The sequence below is a fragment of the Melanerpes formicivorus genome, unplaced genomic scaffold, assembly GCF_026170545.1.
Source record: "Melanerpes formicivorus ecotype bairdi unplaced genomic scaffold, bMelFor1.0.p_v2 SCAF_17, whole genome shotgun sequence".
Classification (NCBI taxonomy): Eukaryota; Metazoa; Chordata; class Aves; order Piciformes; family Picidae; genus Melanerpes; species Melanerpes formicivorus.
In genome coordinates, this window is record NW_027142369.1 from 9,933,399 (window position 1) to 9,958,141 (window position 24,743).

The following is a 24,743-nucleotide window of genomic DNA, read 5'->3' on the forward strand; positions in this document are numbered from 1 at the left end:
ATATGTCAGTAAGACTTTCTATTTCCACATACAGAGCAAGTACATATTTCTCTCAAAATATGTTTTATGACACACATTTCTGTAGTACAGTAAGCCTTTTGCACAGTATAACCTATGAAAAAAGTTAATTCTGTCTTCAGCAACTGCTTTTAAAATGTTTTAAAAATGTTTAATGTCTGCCCCTGTGCTATTGCAGTGATTCTGAATCTTGATGAAAGGACTGTACTAAATCTCCATGTTACTTGTGACATCAAAAGCAAAAAATATTTGTTTTGCATTTAATTTCACTGCATAATTATTCTGATATAGAAACCTAGTGGGTTTACAATTCAGAATTTTTAGAGAGAATTTAAACCACCCCAAATAGCCCATGCTTACAGCTCTTTGCTTGTAATTAAAATTTAACATTTCAAAAGTTTGAAACAGAAAAAAACAAACCAAACAACACACAACAAAACAACAATACCTGAAGAAGGTCACTGAGGTCAAGTAACATGTCTGTGAAGATGTCAAGGAATGCACACACTTGTGGAATGTGACAGTGCTTCTTAATTTCACTAGCAAGAGAAAAAAGGAAGAAATGAACCCAGGTTTCACTCTCAAAGAAAACAAATACAGACTAGGTAACTTGGATGCACTGCTTCTGCCAGCAGGCAGCATGCAGCTAATAGTTCCACTTCCCAAAAAATTTACCAGCACCCACTGCATGTACTGCACAAGTTGTCCATGTGGAGTGGTGGTCCCAAAGCACAAGCCAACACCTTACAGTACTTGCCATATGCTGCAGTCTAAGAAAGACCACAAAAAACAACACAACCACACACACAAAAAACCCCCAGCAAACAAACAAACCACACTCACAAACAAAAAGCCAAACCAAAACAATAATAGCAAAGTACAATAGTCTCATTACACTTCATTTAAGAACATAAAACATCATCAGTCTCCTATGCCAGCACAGGATTCCAGAAAAACAGATGGAAGAGCAACCTAAGAAAACTGCAATAACTTTAGTTTGTCCTCTTCTATGAGCTGTCAAAGAGCTGGAAAGAGAAAATTGCTTGGGCTACACTCCTCTGACCAAACAAATCTGCTGAGTTTTCATTCCCTCCATCATACCCTATGTTGAGAAAAAAAAAATAAAAATTGGGTTACTGTCGACTACTCCTTGTGGATGCACTTGGAATTCAATAGCTAAAAACAAGCCAAGCAAATTTCAATTTATTTCATTAGAAGTATGCACACTTATATTGTCTTACAATAAATGAAAGGGAAAAAAAAGAAACAACACACCATTAAGCCTAAGGTACAAAGGTAGCCTTCTCACTGCTATCAAAGTAACAAACACAAGCTGGATCTCCTATCAGCTACCCAGGTGTGGCTTACACATTGTAAAAGAGTTCCAGTTTTACCACTAAAAGGAATGTCAAAGAGTGAAAGGAGAGTGTGTAAGGCAGGCAAAGAAAACGTATGCAGAGGTGTATGTGTGTTTGTCTTTGTAGCAATGTGTTAAGAAACTCAGTACTAAAAAAAAAAACTCACAGATGTCAGTGTAGTTGGTACATTGCAGTAATGCAAGAATTAAAGTGTGTTCTTCTTAAAGTACACTACAGTAATACACTACATTTTCCCCCTAAATATCATCAGCTGTGGAAGAAGAATATTTCAGATGATGTAATCAGTTTATACATAAACATTTCCCCCCCTAAGAAATTTTATCCTTGTGCATTTTCAATCCTAATTTGTGTTTGAACTTGTATGAATTCAGTACTCCAAATCAGTTACAAAATTCAACACATTATGGTAATATTATTTGGTGAAGGCTAATTTTAGCATTAAAAAATACAGCTGGATATTTAATTAGCTGAAAACTCAGTATGTCTTTGAAAATGTCCACAATCCTTCATTGATAGCATGCAAGACATTAAAGGAATCTTAAATTTTAACACACTATGGAAATCACTAACAAAAACAGTCCGTAAAATATAGAACTTACAAATCTACATAGAGCAACACTAAATTAAATGCAACCTTTTGGTCAAGGTACTGTGAAGGGAGAAAATTAAAATACTTTAACAATGCAATTGCCAAGGAACCATAACAACTTTAAAGCTCAAACAGATCTAGGAAGAAATCACTACACCAACTTTATGCTTGAGAAATATTCTAGGCCTGAAAACATTCCTAGCTTGTTACTAACTTGATGTGTTTCATTATTCTGTGCCCACCATGAGATACCTTTGCCACTGAGATAAACTAAAATTACCACTCACATCTAAAAGATTTTAACACATAAGAAAAAAAAAACAGAAAACACCCCACCAAACACCCCTGCCCCCCAAAAACCACACTACCAAACAACAACTACAAAACCAAAATAAACCAACCCACCCAATCAAACCAAACATCAAAACACACACACACACAAAACCAAACCCCAAAAAAACCTTAAAATACTAAAAGAAAAGCAGCTCGTAGGTTGAAGAACCAAAGTGAATGGTCCCAGAGTCTCTCTGCTGGAAACAGAGGATGAGTCAGACACACCAAATGTTTAGGTGAGCCACAAAGCTTTTCTAACCTAGGCATTCCAGTAACAGTCATGAAATCTAAATAGCAAATGATCCTTCATCCTCTTCAAAATTATAAAAATGGTGTGGTGGTAGACCTAAACTCAATAGGACATTACAAGCGCTCAGACTACTACTGTAAGGAAACAAAGCGCACCAAAAAAACTCACAAATTCTCCCCACAAACACCAAACCTACACAAAAATCCTTTTTGTCCAAGTAAGAAGAATCAGAGCACATGCATTTATAATGACACAAGATTAGGGCTAGGAAGCTGGGAGATTCACTTGCAGGGCTCAGGCAATTCTGAAGCAATTTAGAACTACACTATGGACACTTCAACAAACAGTTGCTTTGCTCCTCAGAGAAGTTAGTTCAAGTGTCCACTGAAACTGTAAGCAAAGGTCATAGTAAAAATGTGGCATTTCTGGATTTCATTTAAGGTAGCCTCCAGCAATCTCTCTCCCTGATTAGATGTGTAGCTGCTACAGCAAAGCAAAAGCAAAGGGGAAATTTGAGTCATGCAGTAGCAATGGGTTGGCCTTTACTGTGAATATTGTGAGCACAATTATCAGCAGGAAGTAGTTGTAAAAACAGGCAGTTGTTTTCAAACTCCTTTTCAGAGTTGGAACAGTTCAGGAGTACATACAACAGCAGCTGAAAACAGGAGATAATACTTAATATGTATTCAAAAATTATACAATCATAAGTGTTTTCTTTGAGGCCAAAAGAAAACAATGATAGTATTACATACAGAGCCTGCTAGCACATGGATAAGTTCTAAAGAGATAGAAAGCTATTGTAGATATACGCATACAATACAACAGGACAAACTCACAAGCATTTAGGTTATAAATGCACTCAACTGGGGAAAGGAAAAAGAAAAAAAAGGAAGAGAAACAAGCATTTAATAGTGTCAACTGATTTTTTTTGTTCATTTTTCAAGCTAATTTCACCAAGGTATGCATTTGACTGTCCAACACTAAAACCTTCAATCAAAATGAATTCATTCTAAAAGATTTACTTCAAAAGATTTAATTCAAGGGAATCCTTTGACCAATGTGATGCAAGAGGTCAGACTGAGTGACCATAACACTCCTTTTCTGCCTTTATAATCTAGCAATCAGTGGATAATGTGAGTGCCCCATGAATCACAGCAATAATGATCTCACTCTCAGCACCAGAGGAAACAAAAGTTGATGATTAAATGAATAAAATGAGAAACCTGAACCCCTGAACACCAAAACAAGCATGCATTTGTCTGTCCAACCTGTTTCCCATATTCCAGCAATTCTAGGGTACTCATATGCAGTGAAATTCCCTTGTTTTTCAGTGTTAGCATTTAGGAGGAGGCAAAACTGCCATTTGCCCAAGTCCTATATAGAGGATGCAGAAATACATGGCAGAGGACCTTTTTAAAATAACAACTGTCATTTACAGTAGAGTCCTGCCCCTCTGAAAAATATTTTTAAAATACAAATCTTTATTTTAGTCTCTGGCAATCTACAATAATCAAATTACTTCATGCTACTGCATCAAAACTCTTCTACTGCAGTGTGTGTAGTCTGTATCCAGGACATACAGTCATGTATAAGAAGACGGTCTCTAATAATTGTTTTAGTTAATTCGTTTTTGTAGTGCGCCCTCAACGTTTTTTACTTATTTGTACAAGCTTACCACAAAACCAGCCATACCATGGAAAAAGAACTAGTACAAAGAAATCATAACAGCAAGCCACTCAGCAGAAATTTGACATCCGTAAGAGCAGTCCTCTCCACTAATGAAGCATAAACTTTTTTCAGTTGAAGCTAAAATGTTTCTAACACAAAAAATAAAACCTGATCAATTAAATGTATCAAATATTTAACCATAAGGTCACTCTGTACTCAGTAAGATCAGTTCAGCTGGCTGCAAACAAAAAGAAAAAGCAAAGCTGAATAGGAAATTTGACTGAAAAGAAGAAAATTTTCTTACTCTTAAAATTTTTCTCAAGTTCTAAATGAAATTAAGTATTTGCAGTTTCAGTGTTAGGGTTCTGTATAAGCTATGTAAGAGATATAAACTTCCCAGAAGCACTTACAGTAACAAACACATGGAGATAAAACAAATGGTAGGGTGGACATAAAAATGAAACCAGGGTTAAAAAAAGAAAAAAAAAAGAAAGAAGTGAGAGCATTTGGCTGTCACTGAACCCAGTTTTCCACCTTTCAGTTCAACACCCAGTTCACAAAGCTCCCTTTCCATATTTTTTCATACACCAAATAATTTTTTATTATGACTTCTCACAATTATATACCTGCTGCTTTACAAACTTCCACCCTTTCAATTAGCAATTAAAACTGACTGACAGCACTAATTGTTCAAACATGTATTTTTGCAATGAAATAGATTAAAAATTATTAGAAAATAATAACCAACACCAATTCTTTTGCCAAAAACTCATTTGCGATAACTCTAATAAAAGCTTTGCCTTGACGCTCAAATCCTACAAAAGACAGTTTCCAAAGTTTAAGTTTGCAATTTTGCCCATGTAAAGAATCCATATAGCACAGGCTGCCCTTGAGTACAGAAATAAAAGCAGCATTTAACACATCAAACTGGTAACCACAAATGCCATTTTTATAAACAGCTACTTCATTTATGTGTGGATTAATGCATGGGGGAAAAAACTGTGCTTCTATGTCTGTGGGGTCCCCCCCCTTTGCACCCAGCTGCATCTCTGGGGGAAAAAAGACAAAAAAACCCTAAACCACAAAACCCCCAAAACAACAGTATTTTTCTGTATTGTAAAATCCCCATGTTAAGGGCAAAAAGCAGTGCCACACACTTTCCCCAGGTAAATGAGGATGTTCCTTTAATAGTTCCCTTTCAGAATGTGCAGCATCACTATCTTCATAGCTAAGGCAAAGTTATCAGCAGTAATTCAGCATTGTACAACAACCTAGGCATATTATTGAAAAGGGGACAGGCATTTCAGACTCCTTCAGCGTTCCCAATTTACATTAACAGAAAGGGTTAGAGGTGTCACTTTCTGGCTTACTAAGATCTGAATTAGCCTCTGACACTAGTTCTCTCCTCTATCTCTAGTGACTGTAGACAAAATCTAGGGCAACTGGGCTGCTGGACTGGCGCCGCAGCCAGTTAGACTGGATGGTTCCCATGCCTGCAAGCTACATTAGCCTCCAGACTCCCCAATGAAAGTACAGCTCAGTCTTTACTAAATTAGTCCTGTAGTTTTTCTTAATAATTGTCTTCAGTCATTCCCATTTAGAGGAACATTTTCAAAAGCAGGCTGGGCTACCTGAATATGCAGGGAGTATTCAACACTTCTGAATACACTGCCCTTGGAGAATAGAGTCTTTAAAGGATTTGAGTTAGGGTGTATTTCTAGTACTACTGACTTCACATAAATAACCTGGTTTGTGAGATACTGCAATGTATGTACATAGTCACATGTAAATTTACAGTACAGTGCAACACAACCCAAAAAAAAAAAAAACCAACAAACCAATTTCTTGTCCCAAATGGCTTGTACAGTCAACTCTCAGTTATTCAGAATACCAGATGGATAAAATATGCAAAGAATATATGCACTAAGCTACTGAAAGATAATCTAGTTAGCATATTTACCTTGGGAAAATAAAATTTAGGCAAAGAATGAATATGCAAACGTTAATTTAAAAGTTTTAAGAGAAGCAAGGTTAATCTTCAACCTGAATGATGTGACCATATATAAATAACAGTTGGCTATATTCAAACAACAAAAAGTCTCCAAACAAGAAAGAGAGACCCTGTCCCCTGAACAGCAAATTGAACAAGCACTGGTGAGGGAAAACAAGAGAGGTTGCTAGGAGAAGCAATGTTTAAGGAAGAACTTAAAAGAAGAGCAGGGCTGGCAGACAAGAATGGGAGAGGCACCAGGAAAGGAGCAAAGCTCAAGCTGCAAGGCAAAAAGAAACAAGAGTGAAGAGTAAAAAAATCACTGCAGAAAATACCCAGTGTCTGAAAAGAGTTCAAACACATAAGCAGGTATGAAACTTCACAATCTGCACAGAAAAAACCTGCACAGAAGACCATTTGATAATAAAATGGGCATTAAAAAAAAGGCATTTGGGAAGGAGGACGTTGATAGTGAAGATTTAAGTAAACGTAAAGGAGTTAATTTCTTTTTCTTGTGTACAAAGTCTGTAAAGGTTAAGACTCTTGTATCAATAGCAAGAGAAGCCTCACAAAACTCAGAGGTGCATATTTAGAACTATTCTGGGATGACAAGTGGGCATTCAGCACAGCACCAACACACACATCTGAAAACGTAAAGCGAGTTGGCTGAGACAGAGAAGTGGCAGAAACCAGAAGCAGAGAAAAATAATTTCCCACTTAGAGGTGGCAACAGACAACCAGCACTGTCATGAGCCTAACACTCTGCTTTTCAGAAAACTTCAAATGCAAGAGTTGGTAAAGAAAAAAGGCACAACAACAAAAAACCCCAAAACAAACAAACAAACAAAAAAAAAGAGGCAAGCACACAACCACCACAAGCCAACAGAACCTGCCCTCAAACTGTCTTGGCCCATTAGCACCCCCTTCTCTGGGCTGCTTTCTGTGCAGCAACATGGCAAACCAGGCTAGGGAACTGTCCAAAATATTTCTTTTTTCTTTTTCTCTTTGCCCATTTTTAGCTGGATTAAATCCCCAATTCACATGTAACTGCACAAACACCTGGGCTGATAGAAGGCAGAGCATGAACTGGGGGAGGACTGAGCAGGCAAGGACAAAGCAAGATGACTTCTTTCTGAAGCCATGCCAGCTCACAACAGCTTAAAGCATTCATCAAACTAGAGCCCCAGACAATCTCTCAGTCACCCATCCCACCTTCTCAAATTTCTCTTTTAAATAACACTGTTTGCAGAGCTCTCCCCAGCTTTCTCAAAACACAAAGACCTACCTTATCTGAAAAAGAAACAAATAAGGAGCAAAAGCCTGCAGAGTGACTACTTTATAGTAAACCAAAATCTTATAAAACTGATAACACCTGCACATACAGTTCTTGTGTGAAAGTTTACACACAGTAAACACCCAGATGGATTTGATTTTATTTTTAAATTAGCATTACAGTGCTCAATTAAACCAGAGGAAAACTAAATTCTGTTGATATGGAATGTTTTACATTTTTCATGCTTGAAGTCAAGTGTTACATCTTTGCTTTCATACCCACACTGAAGTTAATACACTGGTATTAAGTGCTCCTCAGAGAATTATCTCAACAGACCTTTGCTGGGATGGGAACATGGCAGCTGTTGTACCCAGCACTGGGACAAGGCAGAGTATGCACAGAAACTCAGGGCCTGCTTTCCCATCAGTGTCAGAGAATTGGCTTTATCCATGAATAAGCATTACTGAATACCTTATACACAAAATTGTGCCACTCATTTAGCAGAAAACCTATGATGCTAGAGCCTTTGTTTAAAGAAAAAGTACAGCTTCAAAACATGAATCTCTGCCATTCTGAGGCTGCTGACTCCTTAAGGGCCTTCAGTGAGAAGTATAACATTGGATGCGTTCCTATTTTATCAGCATATATCAGGTAACACAACAACAGAACAAACCCTTCTGCATCATATGCCTGTAGGCACATACCACCTTCTTTACCTGGATACCTGCTGCCATGCAGCAAAGGGAACCCTTGCATTCAGAAACCAGGCAGTACTGGAATATCCTTCCCATTTACTGGTGTACCATTAATCAGAAAACCTCATCTTGCAGGAAGCAGATCTCTCTGCATTCACACCCTGCCTTACACCTACAGCACTCTGTTGGAAAACACCAGGCACACTGGCTCAAGGGCTGTGGCCAGCTCTCTCCTGGGGCACAGACCCAGCAGCACTTTCACAAATGCCACCAAACTGTTAAATAATAGTCTTGTAGTTACCAAAGACAGTTGGATTGAAGGCATTATAGTAACTCATGATAACTTCCTCCATCACTTGTCTTTGTTACAGAATTTAAACACAGCATGAAGCTGAGAACTGGGCACTTGGTCCTCAGTTTATCAGCAGCACTTGGGAGTCAGGACCACATACCACTTTTACACTGGCTGAACTCCTCCAGGCAGTCTGGTTTAGTCATTTTCAATAAAATAAACAGGAGAACATAGAGCTAAATTGATGCACCACATTGGTGGGTTGAGAAATCTTCATCCTCTGCTTTCACTTTAAGAAATGCTACACTAAATAAAGTTTGCTACACATTCACTGCAGCAGAAACCTACGTAAGTCATAACAGCACTGTACGCAGAATTTGTTTTTATTAAGGAGAGTTACATTTTCTAAACTGGGCTTGCCTTATGGCTCATGAATATCAGCTTATCCCAAATGAATTACTAATAAAGCATTTTACCAAATATAGAATAATGCATCTTTAACAAGCTATGCTTTAGAGTGACACTGTAAGATTGTTCAAGGAAGGCTTACTTAGCAGTATGAGAGTAGAAAATTCAGATTACCTCCCTGTACAGTTATCCAGGTTTCTTGAGATATGGTACCAGACAGAAGCAATGGAGTCAGCAAATCTGAATTTATCAACCTACGGACAACATGCAATATGCTACTATTTCTCCACTTCTACTTCACAGCAATGTACAAAGGAGAGATTACCTTTAGCCATCACTAGCAGGGTGAGAAGACACCTTCACTTCCTGAGAGCCCAACCGAACAGGGCTCAAGTAACAAATAAATAAACAAACTAATATTTTAATATAAATTTTTAAATACCAGCTATTATTTCTAGTCCTGAAAGGTACTTAAAGTGTTGCATCATACTTTCAAATTAATATAATTCTCAACATGACACATTCCCCTTCAAGGGCAGACTTGTCCTGGGTTAACACAGCCTGCTCTCATAAGCTTCCCTCTCTCCACACTCAGATGGGAGGGAAACTAACATCAAGGGAAAAAAACAAACAAACAAACAAACAAGAAAAAACCCAACCCCCAAACCAAATAAATCTGGGCCGAGATAAAGAGTTTTACTGGAAATTATACCATTTATCATTACCTTAGTCTATTTGTCAAAAATTGCAGCAGAACACAGAAGCAGCAGAAAAAGTAAGCAATAAACCAGTTCCCCACCAGCAACACGCAGCAGCCAGCCCAGCAGAAAAGACCAGCACCCCAAAAACTAGAAACTGAAAGCAGCAACCAGAACAGGAAGTCCCTCATGTTGCAAACTGAACTTCAAGCCCCATGATACTTAGCTCCAGCTCCAGTCAGCACCTTCACTTTGAAGCTGGCATGATGGCAGCATGGTATTGAATACCATCAGCATATGCAACTCAACCCGTGGCACTAAGAGACTGGATTTTAAATTTTAAAATTAATTCATATATTAAAAAGTTGCCCCTAGAAAAAGATTTAATTTGGTCCTTGAACAGGTATAATAGAGGAGGTAAAGGAAGGAGTTTACATGGAATGGAAGAAAGACATATCTAAGAATTTAAGGTAGCTCAATTCTCAGAGCATTCAGTTACAAGAATAAATTTTTGAGATCATCTGTTGAGCAGGGAAAATAAAGCTCCAGGTATTTGATACACTTGGTATTTTATCTACATGAAAGGAAGGGAAATAAATGCTTCCCCTTGGGAATCAGTTTCTTCCTAAGAAATTGAAAGGCACAGCCCACAGGGCTGTGTCTCAGGATGCTGGGTTTCTATTTCCATTTTTGCCACTGGCCCACAAAAAATATTTAATCCTTCTTTATCATGTTTTTATAATGAAGACAACAGACTCACATTCTTTGGTGAACTGCTCTGACATCTTCCGATTATCTTACCACTGTAACATGCATTTTGACTCTGGGGTTCTCATGTCTCTCTAAAGGGTCAGAAAAACGAGCTTTCAAATATATTCCAGCTGCGATCTCCCAGCAGGTAAACGAACTTGATAGTCAGGGATTCTTTTTCAGACCTTCTCCCTGCCTTTCAAAGATCCAAACTTCATTCTGTCTCAATGCACCCCACTAACTAGTAGGTTTATGATATGCAAATCATAATGGATATTTGTCTCCCTGTCCAAAACATGCAAAAAGGGTTTAAGAGTTAAGTGACATCCTGAACTCCTTATAATAAAGGGATGCAATGCATATCACAGATTCAGTCCCTCCTTTCAAGTATGCCAGTCCTAATTTTCCAACCTCTGTTATCCAAAACACATAGCTAAGACGCTCCTATATTCTCAGTGTTAAAAATGATAAAGCAAGTGTCAAGTCCTTGTTTATTGGTTATTCATCTTCATAAAGGAATCCTTAAGGACCAAAAGGAAAACTCTTTATTGGGGAGAGGCATGTGGGAAGGTAGGAAGGTGGCAGTACCCTAAGAAACATATCCTAATATATCCTAATAAATATATCCTGAATATATCTGAACCAATATCCTAATAAAAAACTAGGTTTTCAGTAAGCAACCTGCTGCAATTCTCAGCTTGTCACCAATACTTCAGTTCTGTTGGTATGACTGTCAATATTTACTTCACTTAAGTAGGAGCTCCCAAAGCATGGCAAGACAATGTTCCATAGCACCAGTTAGTGAACACACTGAAGTTAATTTACTTGCAAATGGCATTTCTCATTTTCTTAAAAGTTAACAACTTTCATTAAATGGTTTTAATCAAGATGGGAAATGAGGAATATTTTCCTGAAGTGTCATTTTAAACTTTTATTCCTGTATTATCTTCTTTTGAATGCTGTAGCAATGGCAAGTGCTTATCTCACGTCCCTCCTACAGCACAAAGACTGCTCTTTCATTATCAGTTTTTAAGACGCTGTAAATTTATCTCCGCTGCTGGAATTCTTCTTAAGGGAAAAAAAGATAAATCAGTAATGATGCACATATCTGCCTCTGGGAAAATAAAAACTGCCAATTATATGCTGGGAACGATCTCCTTAGACTGTTTGCACATAGTCTTGCAGTAGTTTTATTGTAACCTAGCAGTGTAATTTCAAATAACATTCTACAGTGCGCTGACAGCAAGCTCCTACAGTACAGCTCTACTCCAGACCACAGTTGAGAATTCTGTTGTAGTCTCATGTTTACAGTTGCTCAATGATTGTGCCTTATCAGCAGAGCTTTCAAGAAAAAAAACTTAACTTTTTTCCTCAACACTAAGACTTCAAAATTCAGCCTAGGATTTTGGTAACAAGCTCAGTACAACACTAGAACTAGTGAGCCTGAAGAAATTGTTCCTCTTCACAATTTTAGCTAAAAATTTCAAGGGATTTAGACAATATACATGGAAAAGTATATCCCAGAGTCTTAGCAAAATCAAGTATGTGAACAGGACTCTTACATTGTGGGAAACAGCAACATGAGGTATAGAAGCACATGGGACAGAAATATATCTACATCATATTGCTGCCTTAATGAGGAAATAGTTTTGCTTCCCTTCTGTGCCTTGGGGATTGTTACACTGGTCTTCTCCACAAAATGCTATAAATTCTACACCTCCAACACTAAAACTCTCAGAGAGAAGAAAGCAAACTGGCATTATAGTCCCGCAACCAGAACTGTTTAGCTATTAGATCAATATAACCATATATAATAAATGTATTAGTATAGAAAACAAAAAGAAATGCACAGCCTGAGAAAAGAAGCTGAACTAGGTATATACCCTCTCAAAGCCTAGTCATTTGCCTGCAAAAGCTTCCACTTGTTTGCTCTTCCCCTCGTCCCACAACTCTTGCATTTCAGATTGCACAGCAACAGCTTTGAAAGAACCGGCATGGTTTGACTGTGACTACCCTGTTGGCTTTTAACTCTCCCTTATGGAAGTAAATCTGGGTTTTCTACAAGTCAGAAAGAGGCTTTAGCCACCAGCCCTGAAAAAAAAAAACAAAAAAACCCCACACACAACCAAAACACAAACAAACAACAAAGTTTTAAAACAAATAATAAATAAATAAATGAACTATTCATGTGTTGCCCATCAGAAGACAGACTGCTCTGGGCTCTACACAAAGATAAATTCTCCATACAGAGCACTGGCCAACACTTAAACTACCCAGTGGAAACACAGTTCAGCTGCACCCCTGAGCATAGCACCACCTACCCATCAGTTTTACATGGCACCCTAACTGACACAGGTTCAGGGGAAACTGGCATTGCAGTGGATGCTGCTTATCTTGACTTCAGCAGAGTTTAAGACATGGTCTTCCACAGTGTTCTTAAAGCCAAACTGTGGAGATATCATGGCTTGGCTAGCTGGTAGAATTTGCTAGACTGCCAGTTTTGATGTGCTGTGATTAACAGTGCAAAATCCAGCTAGTAGAGTTACTGCAGGGTTCCCTCTGGAACAATGCTATCTCAATTAGCCATGAGACATCAAGGCAGAAGGCACCCTAGACAAGTATGCAGATGACATGAAGCTGGGGAAGCAGTCAAGAAGGTGGGGTGGCCATTCAGAGGGGTCTTAGCAAGTTAGAGAACTGGGCTGACAGGAGCTGCATCTGTCTTTGAACTTCTTGAAAGTCTGACATCTGAGATGGAATAACCCCTTGCTAAGTACAGGATGGGACCGACCAGCTAAGGAACAGCTTGCACAAAAGGAGCTGGAGGTTCCCACGTACCAAGAAAGGCCAACCACATACTGAGTTGTATTAGAAAACATTCAGCCAGCATCAAGGGAAGTAGCTATTCCCCTCTATGCTGACCTGATGTTCTAGATACTACCTCTCAGCCAATGTCCTTGTCTGGTGACTATGCTCCCAAATTCTGCAGTTGCAATAGGAGGAAAGGGACCAGTTTACAGCTTTGCTGGGAGGGCTGCCAATGTTATCAGCAAAAAAAACAAGGACTGGAAAAGTCTATTGTTTCATCATTGAACAACTATGAGAAATAGCTCCGATACCGAAGCCACCAATTCAAAGACTGAAGAATCAGTACAGCAACAACCAATACTTGGAAGTGCTTTCCTCTGCCACAGTGAGAGCTTAGTCAAGGTGGAAGATAATAAACTGAACACTGACAAAAATATTTTTCAACTGAAAAACTAGAATCTGAATATGTGCTGGAAATAATTATTGGCAATGAACTGGGTCCTCCAGATGTGACAAGAATGCAGTGATTTGGGAGTCACTCTGAGACAGCAGCACAGATGCAGTCCATCTGTTGCATTCATTAGAAGACTGATCCTATAAGGACCAGAAATTTTCATATGGAAAAGAAAATTCAACTTAGATTCTGCAGAAGTGGGACTTGATGATGTCTGAGACCTTTTCCAACGTTATTGATTCTATGATTCTATGCGGGAAAACCAAACCTTCAGCTCCAGGCAAGTACAGAACAGAGAGTTCTCTGATTTCAGGTACCAACTGAGATGCTGCAGCTGAAACTGCCAGATGTTTTTCTTAAAAAGATGACTTCTTCAGTAACTACTTGCAATTATTTCACATTTCCTTCCTCATTTCCATGGAGATTGAGGATGGTCCAGTAGCGATTTTGACGACAAATTTCAAAGGAAATATTGTCAGTTCAGACAGCCCAGCTCTTTTGCTCAACAGGGAAAGTCACCAGGAACACACCTGTAATCTCATAACCTTTGGAACTGAATTGACAGAATTTCATTACTCTGCAGCCATGGCTTCACTGGGGCTAGCTGAGGTGGGAGGTAGATTTTTAACGCAAGTTAGCCAGAAAGGGACAAAATCCTTGCAAAGCAAGGACACAGTGGGTCTTTCTCAGAAAGTAAGTTAGGTAACCTCTCAAATTTTCCGCATTCTAACTTGAAACACCAGCTCTTTGTCCTGGAATCGCACTGCACAATATAGTACCTGAAATGACAATAACAACTTTGTTTTCCCTTGGAAACTGCAAGGCCAAAAGGTTCTCTACAAGCACAATTAGAAAAAAAAAAAAAAAAAAAAGTTAAAAGGACCAGTTACAGAAGGAAAACTACTGTAAAACAGATAAAGTGGGAAATTCTCCTGGCAATAACACAGAGGCAAAGTTTGGAGTTCTGGGGTTTATGCAATAAAGACTTTCACATTTCAATTAGTAGATGTCATGCTGTCAAATATGGGTTTTTTTACTGCACAATTGTGTCTTTGTTTTAATAATATTATGGAATATTCTAAATCAGACATTTTTTTTTTCCACACTGAAAGGCATTTTTAGCGTTTATATATCTCCCCTCTTTTAAAATTTGCTTTCCATCATGAGTAGTTCATATATGACACCACCATTGCTCCCTACTTACCAATACAAAAGGAATCTGAAGAATACTCTGATTTCTCTCAAAGTATAAGCTTAAACTTCATTTTTGGCAGACGAGCTGCTCCTTCATTGCAGAAACAGTTAGCTTTCTCCATTTAAAAATTCTGATTAGCAATCACTGCACTTTACCAGCAAATACAGTCAAAACATCACTGAGGCTACTGTGTTTCTCTCAAACTAGGATGTTGAAAACTTACCTCATTCACTTACAGCTGATCTAAAAATGAGAGCTCCACAATTTATGTTTTATTGTCAAATACTTAAAGGATTATATCTAAATAAAGTATACAATATACAAGCTTCAAAGCACACATTATCTGCAACATCTTATTTCCAATTAGCAAGTCAAAATAAAGAAGGCATAGGGAACATTTGGCTTCAAAAGCAGAGCTCTGGAAGAAATCAAGATTTTGGTTGTTTTGGGGTCTGATTTAAGGCTGCTATTTTCCAAAACTGCTGAAAGGGGGTAAGATGGGAAAATTATTCTCTCTCTCAAAGGGGGGAAAATAGCAGACATACCACCATGTGACTGAGTATTACATCATTCATACTTACAACAATACTGAGTCAGTCTGGCAGTTAAACATAAAAGACATTTTCTTTTGCCTTCGAGGAAGGACATGGACTTGTCGTAAAGGCAGGCTAACAGTGAAAAGGTTAGAAAAGGCTCAGCTCACAATTTTACTTGGCATGAAATTACAAAATGTTAAAAGTATGAAGTTTGTGTTATAAAGACTACTGTCATGCAAACAAAATCCTAGTGACAAGCATCAGAAGAAACAGGACAGCTCTTGAAAAGTAGTAAAAGTATTATTACCCATTTTTAAAAGGCTTATACTTTATTATGATATAAGATATCATTATCAAGACCACTTTCAAGATGTGGACAGGCCAGGTATGAGAATCAATCTTAGTTTTTCAAGACAAATCTGAAAGATAATATTGTTTCTCTGATAAATCTGCACTTTGTTCTTATAGTATCAAAAAGCTGCGTAAGTCTTAAGAATACGATGAATGTGGACATAGATTTAGAAGACCTCAAACCAACACAGTACTTGTAGATAGCAAGCAAGCACAGAAATGTTTATAGTTCTCAACACGTTGGCTTTTATTCACTCTATTTTTCATTACTGATCTTAATTAAACTATTGAATAATGTGAATTTGTCTTCTAAAGGCATCCTTCTTACCGCATCAAAATGCAAATATACAATCTTCAAAATTATTTTAATGAAGGAGAGCATTTAATTTTCTAATTGACTTCTAAAGTATTAAAATGCAGAAAACATTAGTGATGGCTACAACCAGGAATATTTGACTGGATCAAAAATGTCAACCATAACTGATCACGTTTGCTACCAGGATTTGTTTAAACAAAGCATCAGGTAACACATTTTCCCCCCCTCCCTTTCTTCTTTTTTCTGGTTTTTTTTTTGGGTTTTGTTTGGAGGGGGGGTTGTGTGTGTGGTTGTTTTCCCCTCCTCCTCTCTTCTTAAGGGGGGTAGGCATGCAGGGAAGGAAGGGGAAGAGTCTCTGCCACATCCCACACCCCATCCAGCATATCCTCTGACAAAAAGCAAGAACGTGCTACAGAATGACCATCTGTACCACACTAGGTTTTATTTAGACGGTATTTGAAACATTAGCTCCCATCAGGCCAAAACACCACCCAGTTATAATGGTGGGTTGCTGACATCAGCACCAAAATTCAGATGCAGAGATAAACTTTTGGATTAAGCAGAGAGCCAACCCAATCATTTCCTCTTTTAAGCTTTAAGGAGATTGTTAAATATTTATTTTCACAAGCATGCAAGGATTGCTGAAGGTCAAATACATCAGAGGTGTGATTCCCTTCCTTATCTTCTCTCCTTTGTATTTATTTCACTGGAAGGAGACTCCCTGCCATCACATTTCCCTCCCCTCATCCATCACCCAGAACTCATCCCTGCCTTCATTCCCTTCATTAGTTTCCATGTCTCTGCCACCACATTTCAAAGCATCACTCCCTCTCAGTGCTGCTGGAAAGCAAGGACTGCCCCTCACATTTTCATCCTGGTATTATTGATGCCTCATAGCTTTCCTGTTTGTTCTTTGCTTTTGTTTCTTTCCTTGTTTCACTCTTACAAGAATGTCTCATCAGTTCAGAAATTCCAAACAGGAGCCTAAGTACTGAGGGAACAGATCATGCAATAAATTGTATTTATTATTTTGATGCACGCAATAACAACTATTATTATAGGCATTAAAAACCCATCTCAGATGCTTCTGAAGCAATTACTTCTGCACAATACAAGGTCTGACATGATGACAAAGAACAATACAATAAACACTTCTATCTGCTCATAACGGAATTAAGCTCACAGTGACAAAGGTTGTAGTGGACCTAACCCAGAAGCCTACAGAGTAAAGCCTGCCCTTTCCTTTCAAAGAAGGACTGTGATGCCTTATTTTGCTCCAACACAGAAAGGTATCATGGGCAAGGACAGAGAATCTCCAAAATTAAACAATCTAGGTGCAAAGCTCTACTGAGTGCAAACTTCATTCAGCAGTTGCACCTATCGATGTGCTTTGAGAAAGAACTGCCTACAAAGAGAATTAAAACACTGCTTTCTAAACCAATAAAGTATTTCTGCAGTCAAAATTCAGAAGACCTTTGACTTTCACTGTTCAAAATTTCCCTTAAATGAGGAAAACAAGTAACAAAGCTACCAAAACCAACTGAAATCTGTAATCTTGATAGGCCATCTTGTGACCTGGTCTCCCTCTCTAGCTGTGCAGATACTTTGTTTAATGTTGCATTATGGAAAAGTTGACAATTTGAGACACCTGCTGGGTACCGACATCCTGAGGGGAAAAAAGTTGGTCACTGTTCTACACAAAAGCTCGTGAGAATTTTGTCAGCAAATTCAATGGGGTAGGATCAAGCCTCTCCTTGCCAGTACCAGAGGTCAAACACTGTTTTATCCTGAGTTAGTAACAACTGAACAGAAAAGTAGATTTTCAGTGTGTGCAATTTTTAAACAAAACATTAGCCTGAACACATACTCGCAAAATTACAGTCCTCCTTCTTTTGGATGATATATTTAGAAATCCTATTAGCTAGAGAGATCAACATTCTTATCTGAATTTCCAGGATGCTGTAACATGCAAAATTAGAGCAGCTCTTTTAAGTGGGTCAATTATCACTACTGCACTTAGAGCAGCTTTTCCTCTCCCTCCCTGCAGCATCCATAGCGGGCATTTAGTACAAGGATTTAAAGAGCAAGATGTCGACTTGACACACACCACAATGTAAAGTTCCCTTCCCCTTTTATATTTTCAGAATCTTAAAGGAACAAAGAAAATCACCAAGTACAGGATCTCCACATTAAAATTACGGTCTCCCTGTGGAAAGCGTTGATGACATTCAGCGACAGGGCACCCTGCTGGATAATGCCTGTCAGCAATCACACACACTGCTCTCCTGCCACATCTGAGTCATGCACAAGTAAGGTTTATGGCTTCCTCCCACAAGCAACGAGAGCAGAACTTGAGGGCCACTAACCAAGTCTCCAACCCAGTCCACCAGGTGCCAAGCCATACAACCAATTTGAATGACTTCAAGGTTTTTTTTTTTCTTTTTAAGAGGAAATTCTCTCCAATAGACACTGCCAATCACCAGATACAAGTAAAGCAATTCAGGATGCCACCATTACTAATGAGAATACAAAGACATACAGAGGGGACTGCCAGGTAAGACACAGGACCTAGGGAAACACAGGCTCTTCTGCAATATAGCTGGAGATGCTCAAGATAAGGTACCTGAGAGGGATGCAGTCCCAACTCCTTCTGCCTTGCTGCCCCACTGCCACCTACCCCTGAGCAGAGGACAGCAGCCAGGAGCAGCAACTGCAGTAAAGGGATGCAGAGCCACACAACAGTGTATCTATTGCTATGCTTGGCTGCCCTCTTCCCTACATCTCCAGCATTTTCTTCTGTGGTACCAAATAAGAATAATCACACAAACCAAACATTACCAAACACATTAATTATTTGGAAATAGATGCAAATAACATTAGGCAACTATAGCCACACCCTATTTAAGGTTGCAATTTTTCATTAATAGATTGAAACTCTCCCAGCTAAAATGCATCCACTCAAAAGCATACTAACTTTAGAACTCATTTTGAAATTAAGAGGATAAGGCTCTTCCAAGACTCCAGATCCAAGTAAATGTTTCATTAGGAAGTAGTTCTTTACCATGAACTGCAATCAAACACTGGAACAGGCTTTCTAGAAAGGTGGTTGATGCTCCAAAGCTCTAAGTGTTCAAGGGGCAACTGAACAACTTCTGGTCAGCCCTGAAGTGATTGGGCAGTGGGACTTGATGATGGTTTTATGTCCCTTCCAGCTGAAAATATTCTATCATACTCTATTCAATTTCCATGAAGTGATGTCTTGGCATCCTTTAACACACACACACACTCTCACTCACTCACACACTCTAAAGTAAATAGTATATGTATTTTTAAATGTGCAGTTTAAAATCCATTTTTAATCTCTTATGTCCTTGCCACATTTACCACATGAAACACACTTTAAATTCAACTGTATTTTATCAAAAGTAGAAAGTAATTTACTAAAAAAAGTCTTTAGCCAAGGAGAAATAGAAACTGGTTTTATTAACTTCCCTAACTAGAGTCCTAAGACTTATTTTTTATTAAAGCCCAATTTCAAAAGTTAACTTTAACTGGGCCTGCTGTCTCCAGGAAGTTTTAGTAGAGGTCAGAAGATAGCTAAGTTTTCTGGAGATCCTATTTTTCCTTTCTAATAAAAAAGGAAGTCTTGCCCTTTTCCTTGCAAAGATAGACCTTGAAGTGTTAGTAGGGAAACAAAGAATGTATCCATCAAAGGCTCTCATGGTGAGGCTAAACAAAGCTTCTCAAGACAGTATACTTGCTAATGTTCCAGAGGAAATGAACCCAACTTGTCTTGAGAAGACCAACAAGACAGAAAGTCTCAGTAGCTGCTGCCAAATGTACAATTAAAGAAATCAGTTCCTGACTCCATCACAGATTTTCTGGGTAACTTTGAAAGTGTCAGTTCTGCACCTGGAAATGAAGATACATACTCACGACTTCTCTTACTGTGGCATGAAAATAAACCACGACCATTCAAATAGCTTGACAATAAAGTAGAAGTACTGCAGACAAATAGGAAATAACAAAGCACTGCCCCTTTCACTGAGGGGGTGGCCTTTTTTTTACCAAATCCTTCTTGACTGCTGGGATCCTGCAACGCCTTCATAATCTTTCCTCAAACAAAAGGGAGGTTCACAGGGCAGAGGAAGCAGGGGAGGAAGAGTGCCTTATGCTTTCCCACCCAGTTCAATCTTACAAGTAAAAAGACACCACAGCACTAAACTGTGTCCTATTAGTCTGCTCCCAAAGAGGTTATTTTGCTTAAACATTTAGCAGAAAGGTTCTTCTGCAAACAACTCGGAAGAGAGGCTTCACTTTGCTTCCTTGGACTGACCCCAGGAGGACCCCATCTCCTTCGACTACACACAAAGCTCCTGAAGACCACCTGAATAACTTGGGAAACCTCAACTCAAGAGGCTGTTCCAGCCCCAGGCACAAGGAAGGGCTTGGGAAACCCCACAGCATCAAGATTGATCAGCTTCACTGGAGAGAAAAAAACCTGCCCCAAACTCACCTCTAGAGGCAAAGAGAGGGATATTTACACAAGATAGCTGGTGAGGGAACTTTGCAAGGACTCTGATGTGGAAAAGGTTTTATTTACTGTGCTCCAACAAGACAGGATTTGTTTTACAACTGAGGGTGCTTTTTCCAGAGAGCTTCAAAGAAAAAGAATATATATATAAAAAAAAAAAAGGGGGGGGGGGGGCACGACAGGGTAGAGGGGATAAAAGCCTTTTAGAATGTAAAGTGTAGCTGCAAAAAAACCCAGGTGGTAGCAATGGAAAACACTACCAACTAGTGAACAGTTGTACACTTTTTCCCTAACAGTTGTGTACAGCAAAAATGGTTACAGACCAAATGAAATGTTCCTTGATTAAAACAAACTGATATCCCACCTGGAAAATCCTGGCCAGACTCTCATTGTTCCTGAGTGACCCCAGGGCAGCCGCAGGTTACAGCTGAGCCCATAAGTCACTCAGACACCCTGCCTGGCTCTTCCCAAGCTCGGTCTCTTGGGAACAGCAGAACCAGCTAAAGAGCCCTTTGTTTCCATTCAAACATATGTAGGGGTGGAAAAGCTGTTCAAAACATTAAAAAGAAACAACTGAGGACTGTTACTATTCCAAGGAACAAATTAAGAGCCAAATTCTGAAACACCCAGAGCACTGTCAGTGCCAGCTGAAGTCAGATGCCACTGGAAATGTTCAGCATTGCTCAGCCCCTGGGAGACTGACAACCAATTCCATCCAATCCCAGGATTTAAAAAACACTGTCTGTCTTTCATTATACCTTTGCTTCTGCACTGATAATATAGACACATTTTTAAAAAAGAACAATAAAAGTTTTTATTGGTAGCTCATCAAAAGGATGAAACACCTCCCAAATTCAGTCAATAGCTAGTAAGTCATTCTCCCTTTGAAACATTAACACTGACAAGTAATATAAGCAAGGCAAATGAAGCGCTATGTCAAAGTTGCTCCATCCTAGGGTTTTGTGTCAAATCAGCTGAAAAAACCCACCATAAACTGATGGAAAAATCAATTCAGATTTCAAATAATACATTAAACTTTCCAAAGAGCTATAAATAAAAGCTGCACCTTAGATAAATAAACTTCTGTTCTCTTCATAGTCACACCCTACTTTTTTCAGATTTAAAAGAAATAAGAGTTACTGGAATATTTTGAATTTTTGCATTAATCAATGTATAAGAACAAAGGCAAACTTAGTGTTTTCCAGTTTCAGGGTTAGGTTTACTCAGGCATAATTCAGACTGCACCAGTAGACTTGGCTACAATTTTACTCACATATTCAGAAGCTGTCTGGCGACATGCACATTATGAAAAAAGAAGAATAAGCAGATATCCATGTCAGATAAATACATTCCACTCCCTCACACTGATCTCAATGCAGACACAATTAAATCCTGTCTTCCTACTCCAAATGCTTCCCACTCCTCTGGTTCTGTTGCTAGAGAGAACACAACATTTCTTTCTACTTCAGGCCCTGACTGCGTATCCTACCATACCTCCCCAGGCCACATACATACTTTCACAGAATCACAGATCATTAGGGGTTGGAAGGGACCGCCAGAGACCGAGTTCAACCCCCTGCCAAAGCAGGATCACCTAGAGTAGGTCACACAGGAATGTATCCAGGCAGGTTTTGAAAGTCTTCAGAGAAGGAGACTCCACAACCTCTCTGGGCAGGCTGTGCCAGTACTCCATCACCCTCACCATAAAGAAGTGTCTCATGTTGAGGTAGAACCTCCTGTGTTCTGCCTTGTACCTGTTGTTCCTTGTCCTATCACTGGGCACAACAAAGAGAGACTGGCATCTTCATCTTGACACCCACCCCTCAGATATTTACAGAAGTTGATAAGATCCTCTCAGCCTTCTCTTCTGAAGACTAAACAGCCCCAGTTCTCTCAGTCCTTCCTCTAGGGGAGACGTTCAAGTTCTCCAATTGTCCTCGTAGCTCTCCACTAGACCTTCTCCAGCAGATCCCTGTCTCTCTCAAACTGGGGAGCCCAAAACTGGGCACAGTATTCCAGATGTGGTCTCACCAGGGCATAGTAAAGGGGGAGGAGAACTTCCTTTGACCTGCTGGACAAACTTCTTAAAGAACCCCAGGATGCCATTGGCCCTCTCAGCCACAAGGGCACATTGCTGTCCCATGAAGAACTTGCTGTCCACTAGAACTCCAGAGTCTTTCTCCATGGAGCTGCTTTCCAGCAGGACAACCCCTAATCTGTACTGGTGCCTTGTGTTATTCCTTCCCAGGTTTTTGTTTCTTAAAAAATATTACGGTAGAAAGACATGTTCTACTTCAGAGACTCATCTGTTCCCAAATAATATCTCTTGCCCCTGTGACTCCCAAGTCACTCCACTAATTCATGTGAGCCACACAAAACCAACATGCTGTCTCTGAGCTCTGAGGATGCCGCTGCCCATCACTACTTCTCCCATGGCACCTCTTTCCTCTAGAACACATTCAGTCTTCAGTCTTTACCTTCCTTTCCTAAATTTCTCACATATTTCTTCACAAATTTCCACAGCCAACACAATGACAATGAATACTTCAAATTCAGTAGACCTTCTTAGCACTGTATATAAATCTTCAAGTGTTACAGCTACCGTGTGCCCTTTGTGCGGTACCATATGGCATACTTTTCCTCCCTGTGTGTCATCCTCTGCTGGCTTCTCCAGAAGACCAAAATCAAAGCTTATCACCCTGAATGTGCATCTTCGTCATTCTTGCTATAGCATTTTCTCACATGGCTATCCTCTACACTGTCTCTTGGTCCCTGTGGACCAAAAGCCCTTGGAACACCTGACTCCTGCAGCACATTTTTGTATTGACAGATCTAGGCTGGAAACAAATATAAACACACTGATAATGATCATCCTAATTAATCTATGAAAGCTTGAACATGTTTTAATTTCAAAGGTCAGAAATATGCAGAGCAAACTAAAAAGCAATACCATCAAAATTGAGCCATATGGTTATGCACTACCAGTTCTGGATTCCCAGGTGTTACAGTAACTGCAAATGAAGATGTGATATTGATATAGAAAGAGAGAGACCATCTTTGTCATCTTACTCATACTTTACTCCTAGTATTTTACATGAAGTATCACGCACAGTATTATCTCCATTTAATACAAAAAAGTTGGGAAATTAATTTACATCTTTACAAAGTGCCAACCAGACCAGGGTGCCTTGCACAACTGAGATACATCCTGAAATACTTTAAAGAAGAATATAAAACAAGCAAAGGACTCTTTTTGTTTGCCAGAAAAGTTAGTCACACTTACTGCACAGATGGCTGCTACATTACAAAGTACCTATTTGCCTCTTCTAGCTTTTACTGCTTCAAATGCTTTTTTTATCACCATCACTGGGGAAAAAAGGGACTTGTGTGTTATGGCTAGACTATCATTCAGTAGCATCCAATAAATGCCTTTAAATAAATAAATTACTTTAAATATGTGATGAGCATAAAAATATTGGTAATGCTTTTAAATCAACACAGGTTTTATGAATAATATAACTCCAAAGTTCACACAAAGACTTTACATTAGAAAAGACTGGTGTAACAGGCAAGCCTTCCTTTTGATTCCCTTATTCCTGCAAAACACTTAGTCGTTTTTTTCTGTTACATGCAGATGCAATGACCACAACACTATCAGAAAGCACTGTTATTAGACAACTGGATGTAGTTTCTGAAGCTAAGAAAAATCATAATCTTAAAAGGAAAGCTAAGCTGCTCCACTGCTACAATATATAATGAGAACAGCAATCTATAAAAAGAATCAGATCAAACAGAATACTGCTTTAAAATGGAAAAGAACTAAAATAACGCACAGTAATAGTTTGATACTAAGCTCCAAATTCCAGCAACTGAAACACAAGAGAAAGTAAGTTTAAAAATATATTAAAGAAAAAAATTTGGATAGTCATCATTATTTAAAGTTTCCATGGATTTTAATGAGGTTCTACACGACAAAAATAGGAATGGTGTAGAGCAAGGAGTACTCACTTGCAAATCTGGCCTGTATGCAGTCCCACCTCCAGCCACTGACATCCTGCATGATCTCTGAGCAAATATAGAATTTATCAAATGCCTTTTTCCCCACAACTAAAACAGGAGTGATACTATCCTTCCTGCAAGCACTGAAAGAAGGAAATCCAAGTATTACGATGGAAAAACCCACTGAAACTCTAACCTGTTGTTTAA

At 38.9% G+C, this 24,743-nt stretch overlaps 1 protein-coding gene across 4 annotated transcripts in view; it reads right to left on the reverse strand.

Annotated features, from left to right (window-relative positions):
- BRF1 (BRF1 RNA polymerase III transcription initiation factor subunit) overlaps nt 1–24,743 on the reverse strand; it is a 178,193-nt gene that overhangs the window by 107,133 nt on the left and 46,317 nt on the right. For all 4 annotated transcript variants that reach the window (XR_010988633.1, XM_068148887.1, XM_068148886.1 and 1 more), the window contains exon 4: nt 467–498. Coding sequence is in view for 3 of the 4 variants with exons in the window: in XM_068148887.1 (XP_068004988.1) it covers nt 467–498 (32 nt within the window). In the remaining variant the exon portion in view is untranslated. The remainder of the gene's footprint in view (nt 1–466; nt 499–24,743) is intronic.